We start from the raw sequence: 23,862 nt of genomic DNA, 5'->3' as shown, positions 1-23,862 counted from the left end.
TTGAGAAAGGCCGTAGGACAGCTCCACACAAGTATATACCTACATCGTTGACGTCAATCTGATATAGAATTATGGAACATGTTTTATGTTCACGATGTTTTATGATCAGGAATTATGACGTTTTGGAAAATGAACGTCACTTCTATAAAAATCGACATGGATTCCGCAAACAGAGATGGTGCGAAACTCAGCTCGCTCTGTTCCTCCATGAGATCCACAGCGCAGTGGACAACGGCGCTCAGGCTGATGCCGTGTTCCTTGATTTCAGTAAGGCATCTGACACCGTCCCGCATTGCCGTATAATGGAAAAAAATACGAGCTTACGGAGTATCTGAACAAACCTGCGATTGGATTCAAGACTTCCTTGCAGATAGAACTCAACACGTCGCTCTTAACGGAACAAGATCGACAGACGTAAAGGTAATATCCGGAGTACCACAGGGAAGTGTGATAGGAAGGTTGGTGTTTACAACATATTTAAATGATCTAGTAGAAAGCGTCGCATGCTCTTTAAAGCTATTTGCAGATGATGCAGTTGTCTATACCAAAGTAGCAACGCCAGAAGATAGTAAGAATTTGCAGAACGACCTGCAGAGAAGTGATGAATGGTGCAGACTGGCAGTTGACCCCGAACGTAAATAAATGTAACATACTGCGCATACATAGGAAAAGGAGTCCACTACTGTACAGCTACACTATTGATGACAAACAGCTAGAAACAGCGCCTGCCGTAAAATATCTAGGTGTAACTATTCAGAGCGACCTTAAATGGAATGACCACATAAAATGGATAGTGGGAAAAGCAGACACCAGACTCAGTTTTATCGGAAGAATCTTAAGGAAATGTTAGTCATTCACAAAAGAAGTGGCTGATAAGGTGCTTGTTAGCCCGATTCCTGAATATTATTCATCTATTTTGGAATCCCTATCAGGTGGGACCGATAGAGGAGATAGAGAAGATCAAACGAAGAGCGGCGCGTTTCGTCACGGGGTCGCTTAGCTGGTGAGAGAGCGTTACGGAGATGCTAAGAAAACTCCACTGGCAGACATTACAAGAGAGGCGCTGTGCATCACGGAGAGAGTTAGTGCTGAAATTTTGGGACAGCTGTTTTCAGGAGGAGTCGAACAACATATTACTTCCCCCCGATATATCTTGCGTATTGACCACGACGAGAAAATCCGAGAAATTAGAACCAATACAGAGGCTTACCGGCAATCATTCTACCTACGCACAATTCGCGAGTGGAACAGAGTTCGAGGGATCAGATGGTGGTACCGAAAGTACCCTCCGCCACACACCATTATCTGGCTTGCAGAGTATGATGTAGATGAAGAGCGTGATTCCAACGCTGGACGTAGCAGTTCTGATTTTCAACGCAGAAGCGCCAAGTGGTGAAGAGTGGACAATGGGGGGGGGGGGGGGGGGGGGGGGGTCCTTCCGATCGTGTGACACGTGAACGGTGGCGTTGGCCAGAATTGTGGTGAAATTCGTGCTAGTGTCAAGTCATTAACCCACATTACACATCACATACACTTCTGAGCTCTGTTTTTTTTTTACTTTTTTCTTTTTTTTGCGAGTGTCAACACCTTACTTGCTGTTTGAAGCATCGCCGAGCCTGAGGATGACGTCACAGGGGCTACGCTTTTGCAGTATTACAGAGAAAGGTTGTTGGCTCCTTTGAGACAAATTTCAAACTTCTGCATTCCAAGGGAAGACAAGGAAGTGACTCTTTAATTGCATTTCGCAGTGTATATCAGTTGAACATGGAAAGAAAGAAATATTACTATTATTACTATTAGTAGTGTTAATTTTTAAATTAATGTTACCAATGCACGCAAAGTGGATAAACCTGTGGAACGATTTAAGACATCAACACAATCATATTAAAATATAGATTTCTTACATTATAATATTACTTAAGTTCCTAAGCCTTGCATTGTTTCCAATGTCCAGTGCCGTGCGAACGTTACAGCACAGCACCCCAGTCTATAAGGGTTAACAGATCCTGTAATTAATTCTCCATAATCTAACGAAGCGAGACATGAGCGTTTCCTAACATATGCCACGTAATGTGACAGAAATAATACTACACTACTGGCCATTAAAATTGCTACACCACGAAGATGACGTGCTACAGACGCGAAATTTAACCGACAGGAAGAAGATTCTGTGATATGCAAATGATTAGCTTTCCAGAGCATTCACACAAGGTTCGCGCCGGTGCCGACACCAACAATGTGCTGACATGAAGAAAGTTTCCAACCGATTTCTCATACACAAACAGCAATTGACTGGCGTTGCCTCGTGAAACGTTGTTGTGACGCCTCGTGTAAGGAGGAGAAATGCGTACAATCACGTTTACGACTTTGATAAAGGTCGGATTGTAGCCTATAGCGATTGCGGTCTATCGTATCGCGACAATGCTGCTCGCGTTGGTCGAGACCAAATGACTGTTAGCACAATACGGAATCGGTGGGTTCAGGAGGGTAATACGGAACGCCATGCTGGATCCCGACGGCCTCGTATCACTAGCAGTCGAGATGACAGACATCTTTTCCGCATTGCTGTAACGGATCGTGCAGCCACGTCTCGATCTCTGAGTCAACAAATGGAGACGTTTGCAAGACACCAACCATCTGCACGAACAGTTCGACGACGTTGGCAGCAGCATGGACTATCAGTTCGGAGACCGTGGCTGCGGTTACCGTTGACGCTGCATCACAGACAGGAACGTCTGCGACGGTGTACTCAACGACGAACCTGTGTGCACGAATGGCAAAACGTCATTTTTTCGGATGAATCCAGGTTCTGTTTACAGCATCATGATGGTCGCATCCGTGTTTGGCGACATCGCGGTGAACGCACATTGGAAGGATATATTGGTCATCGCCATACTGGCGTATCACCCGGCGTGATGGTATGAGGTGCCATTAGTTACAAGTCTCGGTCACCTCTTGTTCGCATTGACGGCACTTTGAACAGCGGACGTTACATTTCAGATGTGTTACGACTCGTGGCTCTACCTTTCATTCGATCCCTGCGAACCCCTACATCTCAGCAGGATAATGCACGACCGCATGTTGCAGGTGCTGTACAGGCCTTTCTGGATACAGAAAATGTTCGACTGCTGCCCTGGCCAGGACATTCTCCAGATGGCTCACCAATTGAAAACGGCTGGTCAATGGTGGCCGAGCAACTGGCTCGTCACAAAACGCCAGTCACTACTCTTGATGAACTGTGGTATCGTGTTGAAGCTGCATGGGCAGCTGTACCTGTACACGCCATCCAAGCTCTGTTTGACTCAATGCGCAGGCGTATAAAGGCCGTTATTACGGCCAGAGGTGGTTGTTCTGGGTACTGATTTCTCAGGATCTATGCACACAAATTGCGTGAAAATGTAATCACATGTCAGTTCTAGCATAATATATTTGTCCAATGAATACCCGTTAATCATTTGTATTTCTTCTTGGTTTAGCAATTTTAATGGCCATTAGTGTAAATACTGGGGATGTGTGACGCATACTGGTTAAAGCAGTCAACAACATGGCAAATTGTCTTAGAATGACGGACAGTGTGTGAAATTACTGTGAGAACGTGTTTGCACTATCTTTCAGATAATGTAACTTATTTTGGTGGTCGATAATCATGTAATGTGATATTTGATCGTTTTAAATAAATATAGGAGCGGAGAAAACATCGACGCTCGGGGTGGATAATAATCCTGCCAGGGCTACCACTCAGCTTCATCTGAAATGAAACTCATACTTCCACGAATATTGCAGGTGTTATTTTTCTATTTTGCATAAAAACGATTATTCATCAATTTAAGATGGAGAAAAATCAGTAGAAGCATCTTAAGGTTCATGTGCATATAATTGCAAAGCAGATCCGCACTAGGTACAGAATAGTTCAACAATGTCATATCGATGAAGTTGTAACGTACTAACTACGTCTGCCACATATGCGCATTGTCATCCTCAGGTAAACTATTGCGAGTGCAACATAGTAATGAGAGGTCGCATTACAAATGTTTGCTCAGTGAATGAATTAGGGTTGGGAGTGGGGGCTAATCATTTCGTTAATTGTTTTGGAACTCTCTTTCATGTTGAAATTTCAACTCGGCAGACGATGGAGTACCTGAACGTAGGCGGCGTGAGCCGCGACGCCAACTTAACAATAAAACGGACAGCATGGAGTGCACATGTATATGTTGCCGACTAAAAAGTTAAAGCTAAGCATCAGTCGTTGGTTTGTGTTCATTCTAGGCTGGTGTTAACCTTTTCTCGTGCCAGGCCAAATTTTTTTAAGTCAACAGTGACATGGCTCGGATCATTTAAAAGATAGTTTCATAGGCCTATTAGAAGGCGCGTTGACTGTAAATGTGGTTTCAGAATATGTACAGAAAGTTTGGTTCAGTGGTAGAGCTTTTTAATTTTTCTGAAGAGTGTGTGTGATTGTCGGATGAACCCAAATTAAGTTTATTGCAGTTCAAGTTAATTTTTAACCAGTGAAAAGTCTGCACTAAGTGGATGTAGAGAGAACTGTCTATTCTTTTAAGTTAGGCAGAGTGGTCCTTGTATTGTAATACATCCGAAGTAGTGGAAGTTTACTGAAAGTAGGTGCGTGAGAATAAGCAGTAAAGTGCAAAATTAGGATTTTTATTTCAAACTGAAAAACAGTCTGGGTTGCAAAGTTACTTATTTCAGTAACGTTATTCTCCCTTTTGGGCCTTCATTAGATTGTCTACAAAACAAGAAAATAATCCATTGCATACAAATACAGGGGTACGGTACTATCTTGTTCGATTACGGGAACAAATGAACTAAAACATATATTAAACTTTACCCGGAACTAACTGGATGTAAAGTCCATACCTCATAGAACGATAAAAAAATTAAAGGTGGACCTAATCAAACGAAAGGAATTACGACAGTAAGAACCTCCATAAGGTGCGTACGTGAATATAAAACTGTGTAAAACACATAGACTAATGTTCATGTATCCAAAACATAAGATGTCATAAAAATTACGTAAAATTAAGTATGCAGTATATTAAGATGCTCATACATGGGCATGTACATGTATTATGCTACCATCAATTTATCTTTTTCTTTTGCTCGTATGTGGGCATATTGATATATACTTAGCTTTATGTAATTTGTGTGACTTCTTATGTTTTGCAAAAAATGGTTCAAATGGCTCTGAGCACTATGGGACTCAACTGCTGAGGTCATTAGTCCCCTAGAACTTAGAGCTAATTAAACCTAACTAACCTAAGCACATCACAAACATCCATGCTCGAGGCAGGAGTCGAACCTGCGACCGTAGCGGTCTTGCGGTTCCAGACTGCAGCGCCTTTAACCGCACGGTCACTTCGGCCGGCTATGTTTTGCAAATACAGGGTGATTCAGGAGGGATGTCATGTAATTTGTGAAGTGATTCTACATGTGAAAATAAACCAAAAAAGTCCTTTTAACATGTGCCCGATTTTCGATCGTTACGGAATTCGATCAGTTTGAAGACCACACACATCCGCGAATGATTATGAAGGCAAGTGTGAGTAACACTTACCGAAATGTTACGTAGGCGCTGTGGTGGACAGAATAATGGTAGAACACATGACTGATCCGTATTGATCCATCCTACAGGAGGTGTTCAAAAAGTGTCCCATCCATCTCAATATATTTGTCAATGGGTTGGAGGGTGTGTTGTGTTGGACGTCGAGCATCATCTCGGCGGGCTTTAATGTGGGAAACAACGACGGTGATGCTAGAGACAAGTTATCCACGTGTATCCGCGTTTGTAGTGTACACATCCCCCTTTAACCAGCCTCATTAACAGAAATCTGGTGGGGTTATGTCGAGTGATCTGGCAGACCAGTTAATGGGTCCGCCACAGCCAGCCCACGGCTGAGGAAATGGGTTATTCAGACACTGGGATACATTCATAGAGTGAATCAGTGATCCATTATGTTGCAGGGACATTTGCTGTCGTTGCTCTAATGTCACGTCTTCCAACTGTAGGTAGGTCTTCTATCAGGAAATATACGTATGCTGTGGTTGCCATACGATTTAGCAGGAACACAGGCCCTGTCACCAGATCATCAGTCATGTCACACCAGACGTTCACTGAGAACCTAACTTGGAATTCTCTAGTGCCATTGGGATCTACATCACCCATGTATGAGAATTTCGGGTAATCATGGTACCACTGAAAGTAAATGTAGGCTCATCTGTAAATAAAGTGTGTTGTATGACGTCTCTGTGTACAGCCAAGCATTCACGAAATAGTTATCTGCTTACTGAATCACAAAAAAATGGCTCTGAGCACTATGGGACTCAACATCTTAGGTCATAAGTCCCCTAGAACTTAGAACTACTTAAACCTAACTAACCTAAGGACATCACACACACCCATGCCCGAGGCAGGATTCGAACCTGCGACCGTAGCAGTCCCGCGGTTTCGGACTGCAGCGCCAGAACCGCACGGCCACCGCGGCCGGCTACTGAATCACCTGTATGTAGATGTTGCATGGGCTGCACATGGAATGGGTACGAGCCCTCGGAATGTAATGTACGCTACACTCACCTTTTTGGAATATCGAGCTGACAGCTAATGTGCCATGTACTGGTGGTGCGATTCCACTGTACCATTTCAACTATGCCTTCCCTTTACTCTGCTGACCGGATCCCTCACGTTCTAATGTTACATGTATACCTGGTAGTGTTCTGGATTCACATAATGTTTGAAAACTAGGGAATACGATGACACAGGGGATCCATCGATCAGGGAAACGTCTCTGGCATTCTTTCATAGCCACGCGCGAACTGTCGTTACAGTATCTGTATACAAACAATATGCTTGTGTATTCTGTATGGCAGGCCGGTGTGGCCGTGCTGTTCTAGGCGCTTCAGTCTGGAACCGCGTGACCGCTACGGTCGCAGGTTCGAATCCTGCCTCGGGCATGGATGTGTGTGATGTCCTTAGGTTAGTTAGGTTTAAGTAGTTCTAAGTTCTAGGGGACTGATGACCACAGATGTTAAGCCCCATAGTGCTCAGAGCCATGTGAACCATTTTTATTCCGTATGTGCGAACACATCTGGCACGTTGGTATTCACGGGCACAATGGACTTGCCCAATTAATCAACACTCAGGCACGACACGCCCGCGGCTTCACGACTGCCCACTAATCCAACACACGATTGCGCACTGTGTATACTTGCAGCTGTTGCCTCGGTTGGAGTATACTCACAGGATGGATCAGTCATCTGTCCCACCAATTTATTTATTCCTGTAGAAGTGCAAGATGGGACCATTCCCTCTATTTATTTGCTACGGATTGTTTTCTTATTTTGAAGACAATCTGATGATGCCCCAAATGGGAGAAACACGTTACGGAAATCAAATAACCTTGCAACCCATACTCCTTTTCAATTCGAAATAATTCACAACGGCCGGCCGCTGTGGCCGAGAGGTTCTAGGCGCTTCATTCCGGAACAACGCAGCTGCTTCGTTCGCAGGTTCGAACCCTGCCTCGAGCATGGATGTCTGTGATGTCCTTAGGTTAGTTAGGTTTAAGTAGTTCTAAGTTCTACGGGACTGATGACCTCAGATGTTAAGTCCCATAGTAGTTAGATCCAATTCAGAACGTTTTCTGTACCAGCCAGCCAGAACGGAATGGAATAAATTTTATGGGAATTTTTATGTCAGGACCCTTTTTATAGACGGTTTACCCAATCCACAACAGTAGAATTTACGTTTTATATATTAAACGAGGTCTCAGGAAATGGAGTTTGGAAAAATCGATTTTGCAGCCAGTCTTTGATAGGACTGAATAAGAGAATAGCTACTAGGTCGTTCGATTATGAAATGATATGGACAAAAAAAAGTGTAACGCAATTGTAACGAAATCGAGCGCTAATAATAAAATAATGAGTGTGATTTCCTTACTTCTTCCACAGGCTGTCATCTTCGAGCCGGTAGCAAGGTGGTGCAATTGCTGCCTACCACGAACCTCGGCAGGCGGCAGCTACTGTTGCGACTGTCGGAGACAAAAGGGTTCTCAGAACGATTCCTACTCGCCAGTGTGGAGTGGGGCGATGTTACGCGGGCAAGTCTGCACGCGTCCTTGATGATAGCAACGTCTTGTCCTGCTGCCCTTGCTTATTTAACCTTCATGCGCTCGCGCTAGGAATAGTCACGCGAGCGTTCGCGCGGGCGGACGGCCGACCGCCCGAGAGTTTTCATCAATTTCTTGACGTTTTCCGTTTTTAAAGGTCATATTTCCATAAGATATCGACGTAGGATATCTCACGCAATATTTCAAACACATTTGTAATCAAAAGTATTTATTTAACAATAAAGTATACAATGGAATACAAAAAGGAAGCCAAATACCCAAATGAAATACAAGAACATTTCTTTAATTGCAATGTTTTGGGACTATATAATGTAATACTTAAGACTAGAATTATTCACTGTCTTAACTCGTCACAAGAAAAGCTAATTTTGCTTTGAAAAAAGAATTTTTGATTGAAAACGTCACAAACATTTCTGTCAGATGAAAAATGTTGATCAGTCTGTATGCATTTCATTCTCGTTTTGAGGCTGACAACAATTATTGCACGTAACTGTCGTGGTTGAATGTCGTAGACAGACGATTCTTCCACATTCACCGCATTCTCGATTTGTTTTTATATTCTTTTTTGAGCCACACAAATAACATATTCCTCTCCTTGTAGGGGTTGATACAGCTGGATAAACTGCGTCACTCTCTCTGTAATTTTCCAAAAATACTAACAAATTTTTGGTAAATGCTTCAAGTTAGCTCTTTCTTTCAGATTTCGCTCATCAGTTCCAAAGATAACGCATGTAAGAATTGTCTTCTCGTTTTTTCTTTCATATTACCTGTGTTGAATTGAAAAATGCGTAACGAATTTATTCCTGCCAAGTCAAGTAAGCGAAAAAATATACATGCAGGCCACCTTTGTGTTCTTCTTGATGTTGAAATTCTGGAGCACATGCACATTCACTAGAGAATTGGAAGAGTCTATAAAATTGAGGAATTATAGGGGAATTACAAAAAGAAATACTTAAATTCCGAAGTAGACGAGTAGAACAAAGTCTCGTAAGCGCTCGCAAGGCGGTAAACTGACCGCCGAACGTGTTCGGACCTATTTGAACTTGTCCTGAGAGGCAGAGAGGTGCGACTTGGACGAACTTTGAGCAGCATCTGTCGCAAAAAGGTGCAACTAGAGAATACATGTCCCTCCCGCCGCCTCGTTACCCTTGTGGAGTAAGTATGGCGCGAAATTGCAAAAAGGCGGTCACTTCACCGCCCGCGCGAGCGCGTGAAGGTTAATGACGTAGTTGCAGCACATGCCGCAGGCAGCCCATTAACCCGAGTAGCCTCTCGAACAAAGATCAGCGACGCCCATATCATATTACTGAGAGCGCTGTGTTTTCTTGTTGCTTCATAAACGTGACACTGCCTAGCGAAGTTCCACTACCACATTCGATGTGATATGCGGCATCGACGTAAATCCTAAAATTGCACCGATAGCTCGGTAATACCGGATCAAAGGTATTGCTAGCGACAGTCACTGCGTTTGTATGAAGCACCCAAAGTCGGATTTCGTTTCCGGTTGGTCACCCAAATACTCCAATATCAATTCTGGAAATGCAATTCTAGCTGAGGAATTTCCATTTCCGTGATTGATTTTCGCCCCCATGTAGGTGCACAGCAGCTTTAGAAATGGGCTTGTGTTGTGAGATTAGGTTTTAAAAAGATTTAGGCAGTGAATTGAAGTAGAAGTACAAATATTAGCCTGAGAATGAATCTGTCTTCTTCCGACATCTCATTGAAAAGAAACAGCAATTGTCCTAACTAAATCAGAAAGCAGAACAGTTGATTTCCAGCAGCCGTTTGTGTAAAATAGCTGACTATCAGAATTGTATTATTATTCACTTCGTATATTGTAAAGACCACGCTGATGGCAATGGAACATGCGGCTTTAACGTATTACAAAGGAAGGTTGTATCAAGTCTTTGGGAGGTGCCGGACACATGCTTTCTAACTCAAAGCGTTGCAAAAGTGGCACGCACTATTAGTTACCAGCTGGTTGCTTTCCGACCAAACGGACCTGAAATTCTTGGACGCTGGAGGATGGCAAGGCGCTTCCAAAGATGGTCCCACGATTTCTTGGCCCGTGGGTGGAAAGCTAGTCATGTTAATTAGTTATATAGGCGACTGTTTGCGTATTTGCTAAGCGCCACCGAAGGGAGAGTCGGCAGGAAGTCGGCCCGTCTTGTGTCACTTTCGAAAGATTCATTGCGTGTTTTGATGGTTCTGGTCGACAGCGACCTCCCATTTAAGTGTTAGAAATGTCACCACAAGTAGCATTAGACTGGATGGTCCCCTTTCTATTTCCAGTCAACAGTTGTATCAAATCAAAACATGAACGACAGGGTCTATCAACGAAATGCGGGGAACGTTTCTGTAAGGAATTCTATGACGAAGTTAATAACCGGTTCTGGAATAATTCAAATTAAAGTTTTGTGAGAGATTACAGAAAAAAATAGTGTCTCTTGTCATTAAAACAAACATATAATTGTGATTTAGAATATAAAGACTATTTAATTATACTCGTAAAGGTCAGATAATTGGGTCATAGTTGTAGAACATTGTATCTTACGGCAAGGCATGACTAGGAAACGGAATGGCGAGAGAGTCACAGAGGTGATCAGCCAATAGCAGACAAACTTTAGCTTATGGAGGGGAGATTAAAAGTTTAATTGGGAAGTGATGTTAAGAGGATTGGTAGAATTCAGTCTCAGACTCCAGATGCCGCTGTTTCATTTTATTAGGGGACTTCGGTCTGAGACTCGGAGTTCAGACGTTATCGTGATTGTTCCGTTTCTGCTTTATTTCAGGATTTTTTCTGGGACTCAAGAAGCGATTATTTGTGTCGTTTCCGTTGGCGTGAATTAGTGATTTCGGACTCGAAAGTCGAGACGTTTCCATTTGTAATGAGTTGTTTCATGAACTGTGCTGGTTTCAAAAAAATGGCTCTGAGCACTATGGGACTTAACATCTTAGGTCATCAGTCCCCTAGAACTTAGAACTAGTTAAACCTAACTAACCTAAGGACATCACACACATCCATGCCCGTGGCAGGATTCGAACCTGCGACCGTAGAAGTCGCGCGGTTCCGGACTGCGCGCCTAGAACCGCGAGACCACCGCGGCCGGCAGTGTGCTGGTTTCGTAACTTAGTTTTTATCGGAAGGATACCGTGATTACGAAGATTTTCGGGTGGTTAAACTGTTAAGCCTTCGTGCATTCACTGGGTTTATCTACGCTTAGAGTACCTGTCACAGTGGCATTGCATTAGAACAGTGAAGATGAGTTGGAATTGTAGTCAGTCTTGGGAACAGTTTCAATAGGGTTTCGCAAATTGTGAGCGAGACTTTCTGAGTGTGGGGTAAATTGGCTAACTACTGAAGTGACTGAGATAATTAATGCAATTGATAGAGTATTACTATCAAATAAATAAGAGCAATAAAAACAATTATTTTTCGTATAATTTTATTCGTGAAGTCCAACTCCAGCTGCTTAAATTTAATTAGAACACACCAAGTAGATCTCCTAGGACATCATAAACTTTATTTCATCGTAAAGGGAACTGTTTTACAGGGGCGTGCGTTTGACCTGTAGATCTGTGACCGGTTTCGGCATGTTTAATTATGATCACTATTTGTCGGAGGCTGGCGGTGTGGTGAATCGCGCCAGCAAAATCGTGCCGAAACCGGTCATTTTAGTATATCATAAAGAACAGATCGCTGTTACATCCTTACCACGTTGTTTAAAACAATGAAAATCTGACGAGCCAATTTAAGGTTTACAGTTTCATCGTATGGTCTGACTAGAAAACGGAATGGTGGGTAATTCACAGAGGTGAACGGCCAGTAGTAGACAAACTGAACGTCATGGGGGAGAGATTAAATGTTTAATTGGGAACTACTATTAAAAGGTTTGGTGCAATTCAGTCTCAGATTCCAGAGAGTCCATACTTTCGTTTATTAATGGACTTTGGTCTTGGACTTCACAGAGTCCGGGCTTTTCGTGGCTGTTCCGTTGTGGTTGTATTGGAGGACTTCAGGCTGGGACTCAAGAAAATGCAGATGGTTATTGGTGCCTGTTTCCGTTCGCATGAGCTGGTGATTTCTGTCGGGGACTCGTGAATCCAATTGTATCCACTTCTAAAGAGCTGTTTCGTGAATGTGGTTAAACTGCTAGGCCTTTGAGCATTCACTGTATTTATCTTCACTTAGAATACTTATTCCTCTAGCATTACATACGAACAGTAAAGTTACGTAGCGAAGCGTAGTCAGACCTGGGAACAGTAACAACAGTTTTTCGCATACTGTAAGCGAGAATTCCAGTGACTGAGATAATTAATGCGGCTGAGAGATAGTTACTATTAAATAATTAAGAGAACTGTAAAACAATTTTTGATCGTGCAGTTTTATTGGTGAAATCTGACTCCAACTACTTAAATTGATTTGTAACACCTCCAGCAGGTCTGCTACGTCATCGTAAACATTAGTTCATCCCTGAGGAAACAGTATTGCAGCCGTGTGTGTTTGACCACTAACCAAAATATGACGATTTACTGAAATGATCGGTTTCCACACATTTAATTGGCCATCTTCAGATTAAGACCACGATTTGGCTGGAGGTGGCTGCATGGTGAAGTCTGCGTGTGATCACAGCGGTTATGGCAGTTTCCGCTATGACCACACAAAGCTGTTGAACATGCCGCCAGCGCCCGCCAGATCGTGCTCATAATCTGAAGATGGCCGATTAAACGTGGCGAAACAGGGCATTTGAATAAATGAGATATTTGCGATCTTGATCATTTTTGCTTTTTAATCACCAAGAACAGATCGCTGTTACGTCCTTACCATGTTGGTTAAAATAATGAAAATATCAAGAAGCAAATTTAAGCTAAAATCCAGTCACAGGTTTAAGTTCACCTCCAATGTGTATTAAGTCCACTTCACACTAATCCTCATTAAAAAAATGGAAATAAAATGGACTGCACATCTAAAATAGGTAGAGCGCTGATGGATGTGGGCTTCTTAAACCACTTCCGCTTTTTAGGCGAAAAACCCAATTGTGCTATAAAAACTGAGTGCGTAATGTGTCTCAAAGACCTCAAAACGAGGCTCAGCATCAAATGAGAGTACACGTCATCAGAACTGGTGCCTTTGCTACTCACAGGACGGCACTGAGCCCTGCTAATTAGAGGTCGCCCGCTCCCCTCCCTACGTTCATTCACGTTACGGTTTTGTTCCAATTTCAGCTGTTATCTTATCTCTCTGCACCTCACTCAGGACGCAAGTCTTACTTCAAAGATGCTTCTTTCCAATTACTTACGACATTAAATTAGAAGCTTCTGCTGCACGCCTGCTTATGATTCGTAGTTCATGAGAGTGTTAAGATTAGCGGGCTCTTAATGTAGAGAGAGTGTCATTCTTTGTGCCTCGTGGCGTAAAATGGCATGCTCCAACTGCGTGCTGGCTCTCCTTACAGAGACACAACGATGATCCACGTTATATTGTTCATACTGGTTATCACAGCCAGCGCATACAAAATTTATATCCATCTTTTTCATATGAAATTATGTACCAAGACAAACTCCCCTTATCCTCGTCGTCTTTAACCCTGCGCCTTCCTTTAACTTCATGGACTATCACCGAGTGCCACTTTTTCCATTCTGTTTCTGAAAGTCTTTGCGGCCATGGCGGGCAATGTAACTACACCTACCACAGATGCCCATGTCATCGCTTCTGTGGCTGCCGTCGTGTGCCCTCGGGTGCGGACCTCAGAGGAAACGCACCTCGCTCCCCCCCCCCCCCCCCCCCCCTTCAGGAGCTTAGTTCATCAGCGCATGTCATGATGGTGACATGGACTGTGAACTAGCAGTAGACCCGTAGACTGATTGGTCAACAAATAATACGCCAGGAGAACCTGAACAATCACGTTAGATACTTTTATGGAGAGGGGGTACATTGCATTATGAAGAAATTCGACAAGCTGAACTATCGAAGATGTCTTTACCTGTGTGCTCTTTCATTTATGAAGGGATGTGTCGAGCATTTTATGTCGCATTTCCTGAGGTCACGCGTCACAGCGATTCAGCGGCAACCAGGACAATCAAGAAGTGGGGCAGCCTTGCCTTGGTACGCGAGAGGACACTCTTTTCTCGCTGGTGCCTAGAGTACAACTCTCAAGAACCATTTAAACTATTTTTAGAATTGGCCAATATTTTAACGTCTGTACGTGGGTTTGGACTGATGGTGATACCTGGGTAACAGCCATTTCTGCACAAAGGAAGGCTACAGGAAACAAAACGCTAAAATTTTTACGTCTCATTGACAAACCATCATTGGAGGCTCGGTGTAAGATTGTCATCAATGCAAATGAGTGGCGATACAGTTTCAGTTCTGGAGAGGGGATTAAGCTTCGCTCCCAGCCATAACTTCACACATGCCACAGTCCTCCGGTTGAACAGGCTGTGTTGCGACTTCCGCGCGAAGCAGCTGAAAAAGTACGTCGTGATACTTGTTATGCACTGATGAGAACTGAGCCTACAATGTCAAATATTACCGCAGAGAGAGGGCTACTGACGAAGATGACGCTATTCTTGTTTTCTCTCACAAGGACTACAATGAGAAGATGCAGACCCTGCTACAAAACGAATCCCACAGGAAGATCAGTGCTGACGCAACCAAAAGTTTTAGAGCGGGACCTGGGCGCTTCTCAAGGATCCGGATTTATCAGAGGGGGTCATCAAAGAATTGTCATCACAAGGACCAGTACCATCAAGACTCCGTGGACTCTGTAAGGTTCACAAATACGGGGTACCGTATACACCATTGTCAGAAACATTAGGAGTCCCATACGTGTGCTGCAAAATACCTGACAGAAACACAAATACTGTGGATTTTGTGAATAGCCTCAACAACTTCAGGCTGAAGGTCTCAGATAACATGGTGAGCTTCGACGTCGTTTTGTTATTACATTTGTTGGAACCAACTTTGGTGCTAATTGCATGACTGTCACTTTATTTATTTATGACTGGAAGACTGATTAGGGCGCTCTATAATGCTTCCATTTAAAGCTACTACTTCTAGTGGTAGTGGCACAGTATGGGTTGCCACACATTAAGATTTGTCGGGGCCACTCACGCCAGGTGCTAATAACTGCAGGCTTCATACCTTGTGAAGGATCTCCTAATGTCCTCTTTACTAGCTGTCGTCCATAGCGCGGTGGCAATATAGTAATTTTTCATAGCCGCAACCTCTCCAGCAGCGGCGAGGTATATTTCCAAATATAGCACTTTTCCTCCAAATTTGTGATGTCGATGGGATGAAAGTAGCATTTACTAGGAAATAAGATGGTCATGGGCTAAAAACAGAGTTGAAACAGTGATGTGTCACAAGATTTAAGCAGGTCATGGGCTAAAATAGAATAAAGTAAGTCACAGGCTAAAAATTGCGTCCATCAGTTTTGGAGAAAGTAGATCAGCTAAAAACAGAGTGACCTACTTTGCCCCAAGAATGGTGGACGCACAGTACTCGTAGCCATTCGTCAATGATGATGCGGTAAGAATTATCATGCTCCCACCCTCCTCCACTCCCCCCCCTCCGCCGCCGCGATCCTTCACCACCACCATCCTTTCGTCCGAATTCCGTATCTCATGCCCAACCACGAGCTCCAGTTAGTTACCCCTAACAGTTGATCTCATTTCATTGCATATAACTCTCTAGGGACTGGACGATCCATTATTCTTTTCTTTCTACATCTACATCATTACTCTGCAATTGACACTTAAATGCCTGGCAGAGGGTTCATCGAACCATTTTCATACCACTTCTCTACCATTCCACTCTCGAATGGCGCGTGGGAAAAAGGAACACCTAAATCTTTCCGTTTGAGCTCTGATTTCTCTTATTTTGTGATGATGATCATTTCTCCCTACGTAGGTGTGTGTCAACAAAATATTTTTACATTCGGAAGAGAAAGATGGTGATTGAAATTTCGTAAATAGATCTCGCCGTAAAGAATCTCGCCTTTGTTTCAGTGACTGCCACCCCAACTCGCGTATCATATCAGTGACATTCTCACACCTATTGCGCGATAACACGAAACGAGCTGCCCTTCTTTGCACTTTTTCGGTGTCCTCCGTCAATCCTACCTGGTACCGCGCAGCAATATTCCAGCAGAGGACGGACAAGTGCAATGTAGGCTGTCTCTTAGCGAGTTTGTCGCATCTTCTAAGTGTCCTCCCAACAAAATGGTTCAAAATGGCTCTGAGCACTATGGGACTCAACTGCTGTGGTCATCAGTCCCCTAGAACTTAGAACTACTTAAACCTAACTAACCTAAGGACATCAGACACATCCATGCGCGAGGCAGGACTCGAACCTGCGACCGTAGCAGTCGCACGGTTCCGGACTGCGCGCCTAGAACCGCGAGACCACCGCGGCCGGCTCTCCCAACAAAGCGTTGTCTTTGTTTCGCCTTCCCTACGGTATTATCTACGTGGTGTTTCCAATTTAAGTTGCTCGTAATTGTAATTCCTAGGTATTTAGTCGAATTGACAGCCCTTAGATTTGTGCGATTTATCGGATACCCAAAATTTATCGGATTTCTTTTAGTACCCATGTGGATGACCTCGCACTTTTCTGTGTTTAGTGCCAGTTGCCACTTTTCGCACCATTCAGAAATCCTCTCTAGATCATTTTGTAATTGGAACTGATCGTCTGATGATTTTACTAGACGGTAAATTACAGCATCATCTGCAAAAAATCTACGGGGGCTGCTCAGATTATCACATAGATCATTTATGTAAATCAGGAACAGCAGAGGGCCTATGACACTACCTTGCGGAACGCCAGATATCACTTATGTTCTACTTGATGGTTTACCGTCTATCACTACCTCTCTGAGATGAAATCACGAATCCAGTCACACAACTGAGAAGATACTCCATATGCACGCAATTTGCTTAAAAAAAAAAAAAAAAAGTCTTGTGCACTATGGCCTCCCGTCGGGTAGACCGTTCGCCGGGTGCAAGTCTTTCAATTTGACGCCACTTCGGGGAATTGCGTGTCGATGTGGATGAAATGATGATGATGAGGGCAACACAACACCTAGTCCCTGAGCGGAGGAAAATTCCGACCCAGCCGGGAATCGAACCCGGGCCCTTAGCATTGACATTCCGTCGCGCTGACCAACTTTTTTTTAAATTTCATTTTGTTCTCTTTCTGTTCGTTGAATCTGCTCGGGGCGGACGTCTTAAGATATCCGTTTAAGTTCGTTGTTGATCGATTAACCCAGTTTTTTTTATTACAGAGGGAAGCTAACCCTCTGACCGAACACGCTCAGCTACCGTGCCGGCGACCACTAAGCTACCGGGGGCGGGCACGCAATTTGATTAAGAGTCGCTTATTTTTTTGCATCTCTTCCAAACATTATCAGCGCTACAAGATTAACGGAATATTGGTATTATAGATAGTGAATTTCATTACTACAAGATGTCTGGTTGTGGTGTAAGTAATGAGCTAGCTGTAAGTTTAACGTTTCAAGTTCAAGATGGTACCATTTCCACGCAGCTATTAATGATTACGTCAATGCTGTGACTGACTCCGACTGGACCTCAGATGATCTTCAGCAGTGACCCTGTACGTCTCTTCACCTAGTAACATCTCACATTAGATGTGGCAACGAAGTGTTCCGCGGAAGAAGCCTACCCCTATTTTCTGCAAAATTAACTGTAGGAGTGTTTTCAACTTTTATTTGTCAGATAGAATTTTCATCCCTTCAATCTAACTTTTATTGATCTCGAAAAATGTATCCTTTTCTCCAGCTAAAATAAATACTAGGCAAAAAAATGTAAACTCTAATAGAATTCTGGAATAACATTTAATGTGACAACGCTTCTCTCAAAATCTGCCACATCTGTTGATATCGTTTCTATCCTGTCTTCAGGTCTGTCCGTATATCAGTACACTTCATTCTTTTCTATTAGCTAATGGCCTGCGTTTTATCTACAATAATCCACAAAGCTACTGTACAGGCGCTTTGTGAGCCAGGTATGTGTTGAATACGCAACCAAGGAGCACATAACAGAAATTTTGTTTTAAATTCGTAACAGGTGAAAATACGTGCACTACTGGCCATTAAAATTGCTACACCAAGAAGAAATGCAGATAATAAACGGGTATTCGTTTAAAAATATATTATACTAGAACTCACATGTGATTACATTTTCACGCAATTTGGGTGCATACATTCTGAGAAATCAGTACCCAGAACAACCATAACGACCTTCATACGCCTGGGCATTGAGTCAAAAAGAGCTTGGATGGCGTGTACAGGTACAGCTGCCCATGCAGCTTCATCACGATACCACAGTTCATCAAGAGTAGTGACTGGCGTATTGTGACGAGCCAGTTGCTCAGCCACAATTGACCAGACGTTTTCAATTGGTGAGAGATCTGGAGAATGTACTGGCCAGGGCAGCAGTCGAACATTTTCTATATCCAGAAAGGCCCGTACAGGACTTGCAACATGCGGTCGCGCATTATCCTGCTGAAATGTATGGTTTCGTAGGGATCGAACTAAGGATAGAGCCACGGATCGTAACACATCTGAAATGTAACGTCCACTGTTAAAGTGCCGTCAATGCGAACAAGAGGTGACCGAGACGTGTAACCAATGGCACCCCATACCATCATGCCAGGTGATACGCCAGTATGGCGATGACGAATACACGCTTCCAATGTGCGTTTACCGCGATGTCGCCAAACACGGATGCGACCATCATGACGCTGTAAACAGAACCTGTATTCATCCGCAAAAATGACGTTTTGCCATTCGTGGACACAGGTTCGTCGTTGAGTACCCCATCGCAGGCGGTCCTGTATGTGATGCAGCGTCAAGGGTAACCGCAGCCATGGTCTCCGAGCTGATAGCCCATGTTGCTGCAAACGTCGTAAAACTGGTCGTGCAGATGGTTGTTGTCTTGCAAACGTCCCCACCTGCTGACCCAAGGATCGAGACGTGGCTGCACGATCCGTTACAGCCATGCGGATAAGATGCCTGTCATCTCGACTGCTAGTGATACGAGGCCGTTGGGATCCAGCAGGGGGCGTTTCGTATTACCCTCCTGAACCCACCGATTCCATATTCTGCTAACACTCATTGGATCTCGACCAACGCGAGCAGCAATGTCGCGGTACGATAAACCACAATCGCGATAGGCTACAATCCGATCTTTATCAAAGTCGGAAACGTGATGGCACGCATTTCTTCTCCTTGCACGAGGCATCACAACAACGTTTCACCAGGCAACGCCGGTCAACTGCTGTTTGTGTATGAGTAATCGGTTGGAAACATTCTTCATGTCAGCACGTTGTAGGTGTCGCCACCGGCGCCAACCTTGTGTAAATGCTCTGAAAAGCAAATCATTTGCATATCACAGCATCTTCTTCTTGTCGGTTAAATTTCGCGTCTGTAGCACGTCATCTTCGTGGTTTAGCAATTTTAATGGCCAGTAGTGTATTAGTACGGGTATGCCTCAGAAACCAAGCAACAAGAGAGACAATGTAAGAGTTTCTCATTACTAAAGAATGCAGAACAGTTGAGATGCAACAAGAAATTTTTTTTTTTTTGACATCAAAGGAATAGTGTACCTCTAATTTATTTCTCTAATGTACCTCATTTTACCAGAAACACCTCGTGGGACACTAAAACGATGGTGTGAGTCACTGCGGAAGAAGTAGCCTACGTTGTTATGCTCAAACGATTGGCGTATCCCACACGAGAACGCTCCTCAGTACAGTGTTAAGTGTCAGGTGGTCTTTTGCCAAAAACAAAATGACAACAGTGAAACATCAGCCTTGTTCGCCGCAGCTGGCCCTCGATAACCTTTTGCTATTGGTTAGAATGCAAACAGACCAAAAAAGAAACATTTATAATGAACCATATTGCTTTTCCTTTCTTTTCCTTTTATATACATAAGCTATATATACACAAATCCAAAGGTAAATTAACGAGCTGCTTTGTGGCACAGATAATGTTTTGATGCAAAAAAGAGAAGAGATACGCTCTTCACTTGATTGATTTCTGTATCTTCACCTGTTCGTTTCCATAAGTGATAGCGGGCGGATGTATGACGAGGTGCGTCATACCAGTATTGTTTAAGAAATGTATATTTCAAGCGTACGTTAAAAGTGTTAGAAAAAGGTATTAGGAAAGTAAAGTTTTATTCATATCTACATCTACATCTACATCTATACTCCGCGAGCCACCTTACGGTGTGTGGCGGAGGGTACTTGTTGTACCACTATCTGATCCCCCCTTCCCTGTTCCATTCACGAATTGTGCGTGGGAAGAACGACTGCTTGTAAGTCTCCGTATTTGCTCTAATTTCTCGGATCTTTTCGTTGTGATCATTACGCGAGATATATGTGGGCGGTAGTAATATGTTGCCCATCTCTTCCCGGAATGTGCTCTCTCGTAATTTCGATAATAAACCTCTCCGTATTGCGTAACGCCTTTCTTAAAGTGTCCGCCACTGGAGCTTGTTCAGCATCTCCGTAACGCTCTCGCGCTGACTAAATGTCCCCATGACGAATCGCGCTGCTTTTCGCTGGATCATGTCTATCTCTTCTATTAATCCAACCTGGTAAGGGTCCCATACTGATGAGCGATACTCAAGAATCGGACGAACAAGCGTTTTGTAAGCTACTTCTTTCGTCGATGAGTCACATTTTCTTAGAATTCTTCCTATGAATCTCAACCTGGCGCCTGCTTTTCCCACTATTTGTTTTATGTGATCATTCCACTTCAGATCGTTCCGGATAGTAACTCCTAAGTATTTTACGGTCGTTACCGCTTCCAATGATTTACCACCAATGGCATAATCGTACTGGAATGGATTTCTGCCCCTATGTATGCGCATTATATTACATTTATCTACGTTTAGGGAAAGCTGCCAGCTGTCGCACCATGCATTAATCCTCTGCAGGTCCTCCTGGAGTACGTACGAGTCTTCTGATGTTGCTACTTTCTTGTAGACAACCGTGTCATCTGCAAATAGCCTCACGGAGCTACCGATGTTGTCAACTAAGTCATTTATGTATATTGTAAACAATAAAGGTCCTATCACGCTTCCCTGCGGTACTCCCGAAATTACCTCTACATCTGCAGATTTTGAACCGTTAAGAATGACATGTTGTGTTCTTTCTTCTAGGAAATCCTGAATCCAATCACAAACCTGGTCCGATATTCCGTAAGCTCGTATTTTTTTCACTAAACGTAAGTGCGGAACCGTATCAAATGCCTTCCTGAAGTCCAGGAATACGGCATCAATCTGCTCGCCAGTGTCTACGGCACTGTGAATTTCTTGGGCAAATAGGGCGAGCTGAGTTTCACATGATCTCTGTTTGCGGAATCCATGTTGGTTATGATGAAGGAGATTTGTATTATCTAAGAACGTCATAATACGAGAACACAAAACATGTTCCATTATTCTACAACAGATTGACGTAAGCGAAATAGGCCTATAATTATTCGCATCTGATTTATGACCCTTCTTGAAAATGGGAACGACCTGCGCTTTCTTCCAGTCGCTAGGTACTTTACGTTCTTCCAGCGATCTACGATAAATTGCTGATAGAAAGGGGGCAAGTTCTTTAGCATAATCACTGTAGAATCTTAAGGGTATCTCGTCTGGTCCGGATGCTTTTCCGCTACTAAGTGATAGCAGTTGGTTTTCAATTCCGATATCGTTTATTTCAATATTTTCCATTTTGGCGTCCGTGCGACGGCTGAAGTCAGGGACCGTGTTACGATTTTCCGCAGTGAAACAGTTTCGGAACACTGAATTCAGTATTTCTGCCTTCACATCGACCACACATGTCTGTTTATCATTTCGCCCGCGCCGAGAATCCTGCATCAGGAGTTTCGGAGCAGACAAGAGGAATTTGCGCGAGCACCGGAGGAGCAATCCTGTATTGGTATTATCATAATGAGGGCTACGCATAATGGGGTTAATGTGAAGAAATACGTATGATGAATACTGATCTCAAATGTGTTGACACTGAAGGTGTGTTGATATTAGTACCAGTTAAAGTTCACCCGGGGTATGTGTGCCTTCCAATTTCTTTCAATTATCCTTTCCAATTAATTACTTTTTTAATTTTTCAAGCAGCAATTACTAATCAGTTTCCATTATTTGCCCGTCCACCTCTATGCCACTATTCACATTCTTGGGACATTGTTGAGACAACACAAAAACTACCGATTATCTGAAACAGCGTTTGTGAAAACAAGCCTTCCGAACTAATTAATGCGTTCGATTGAATAATCGTGTATAGTCTGTGGCAGGAACACCTAACAGAGACAATCCGTAACTGATGCAGGCAGTTTCTTCTCAAGTGCCTCGCGCTATCTTTTACGGACACGACAGTAATAATGCTGCTTTACTGTCGTATCTTAGAGAACAAACTCGGGGTGCTCAATTGTCTTGATGCCAATAAAAACAAATAAATATTGTTTCCAAAATCGTTCTCAACTATTTTGCTTTCTTCGGTAATGAGGCTGTCTTCCACTTTAATTTACGTAGCGTACGCTTAACACTACGTCTCTTCGTCTGTAGTAAATGCTAATAAGAAATTGTTGTGTCATGTACTCAGTGTACAAAACGCCCAGAATGCCGGCAATGTAGCTTTGCAGATTACTGCAGCGCATGCAATAATGCCATTAATCAAAAGAATTGGTGTACTGAACCTCGATAAAAGTATGTCACTAGAATCCGTTACGTAGACAAGTAAAGTTATGTTATCAGCCACGTCTTGTTATCGCAAGTGAGCTGAGTATCAGGAAGACTTGCAATACGTTGCTGTTACAAATATTTTGGCGAGAGGAAAAATAATAATGCTTTTGACGAGACTTTTAGTCTGTTCCATTTAATTACAATAAAACTTCAAAGTAATACTATTAATCAATACAAATAACTCTGCTGTTTATTTATTTTCTGTCAGCAGTGTTCTATAGCTCGGTTCAAACGGCTCTGAGCACTATGGGACTTAACATCTATGGTCATCAGTCCCTAGAACTTAGAATTACTTAAACCTAACTAACCTAAGGACGTCACACAACACCCAGTCATGACGAGACAGAGAACATCTCTGACACCGCCGGGAATCGAACCCGGGAACCCGGGCGCGGGAAGCGAGAACGCTACCGCACGACCACGAGCCGCGGACGTTCTATAGCTTCTAAGAATTTCAAGAACGGTATTGTTAAGCACCAAAAAGTGGCTGACTGGTTGTATACTCTGCAGTCGAACCTAGTTTAGATCAGAAGACCATCTTTGTATTTTATTGTACTGTATGTTAACCGGGGGCCTAGAAACGACGGAGAGGCTCCGTTCCCGCCGCAGCCGCAGTGGTCCACAACCCCAGGACGACTGCCGCAGTCCACTTCACCCCTCCGCCGCCCCACACCGAACCACTCTTTCAGGATTATTGTGCGGTTCGGCCCCCGGTGGAACCCCCCACCCAGGGAACGTCTCACACCAGACGAATATAACCCCTATGTTTGCGTGGTAGAGTAATGGTGGTGTACGCGTACGTGGAGAACTTGTTTACGCAGCAACCGCCAACCTAGTGTAGCTGAGGCGGAATAAGGGGAACCAGCCCGCATTCGCCGAGGCAGATGGAAAACCGTACGGCTAACTGTGCGGGTGAGACCATCTTTAATCGATCTGAGCATATATAATA

General features: G+C 43.5%; 1 protein-coding gene across 1 annotated transcript in view; it reads right to left on the bottom strand.

Moving 5' to 3' along the window:
- LOC124776727 (UDP-glucosyltransferase 2-like) overlaps window positions 1-8,078 on the bottom strand; it is a 111,171-nt gene extending 103,093 nt beyond the window's left edge. Inside the window, exon 1 of the mRNA XM_047251846.1 lies at window positions 7,952-8,078. Within this exon, the coding sequence (XP_047107802.1) occupies window positions 7,952-7,970 (19 nt within the window). The 5' untranslated portion in view covers window positions 7,971-8,078. The remainder of the gene's footprint in view (window positions 1-7,951) is intronic.
- Between the last annotated feature and the right edge of the window lie 15,784 nt (window positions 8,079-23,862).

This window comes from Schistocerca piceifrons, chromosome 2 (assembly GCF_021461385.2).
Source record: "Schistocerca piceifrons isolate TAMUIC-IGC-003096 chromosome 2, iqSchPice1.1, whole genome shotgun sequence".
Lineage (NCBI taxonomy): Eukaryota > Metazoa > Arthropoda > Insecta > Orthoptera > Acrididae > Schistocerca > Schistocerca piceifrons.
Note: the sequence above shows the minus strand (reverse complement) of the source record. Positions and strands in the feature narration are given on the sequence as shown.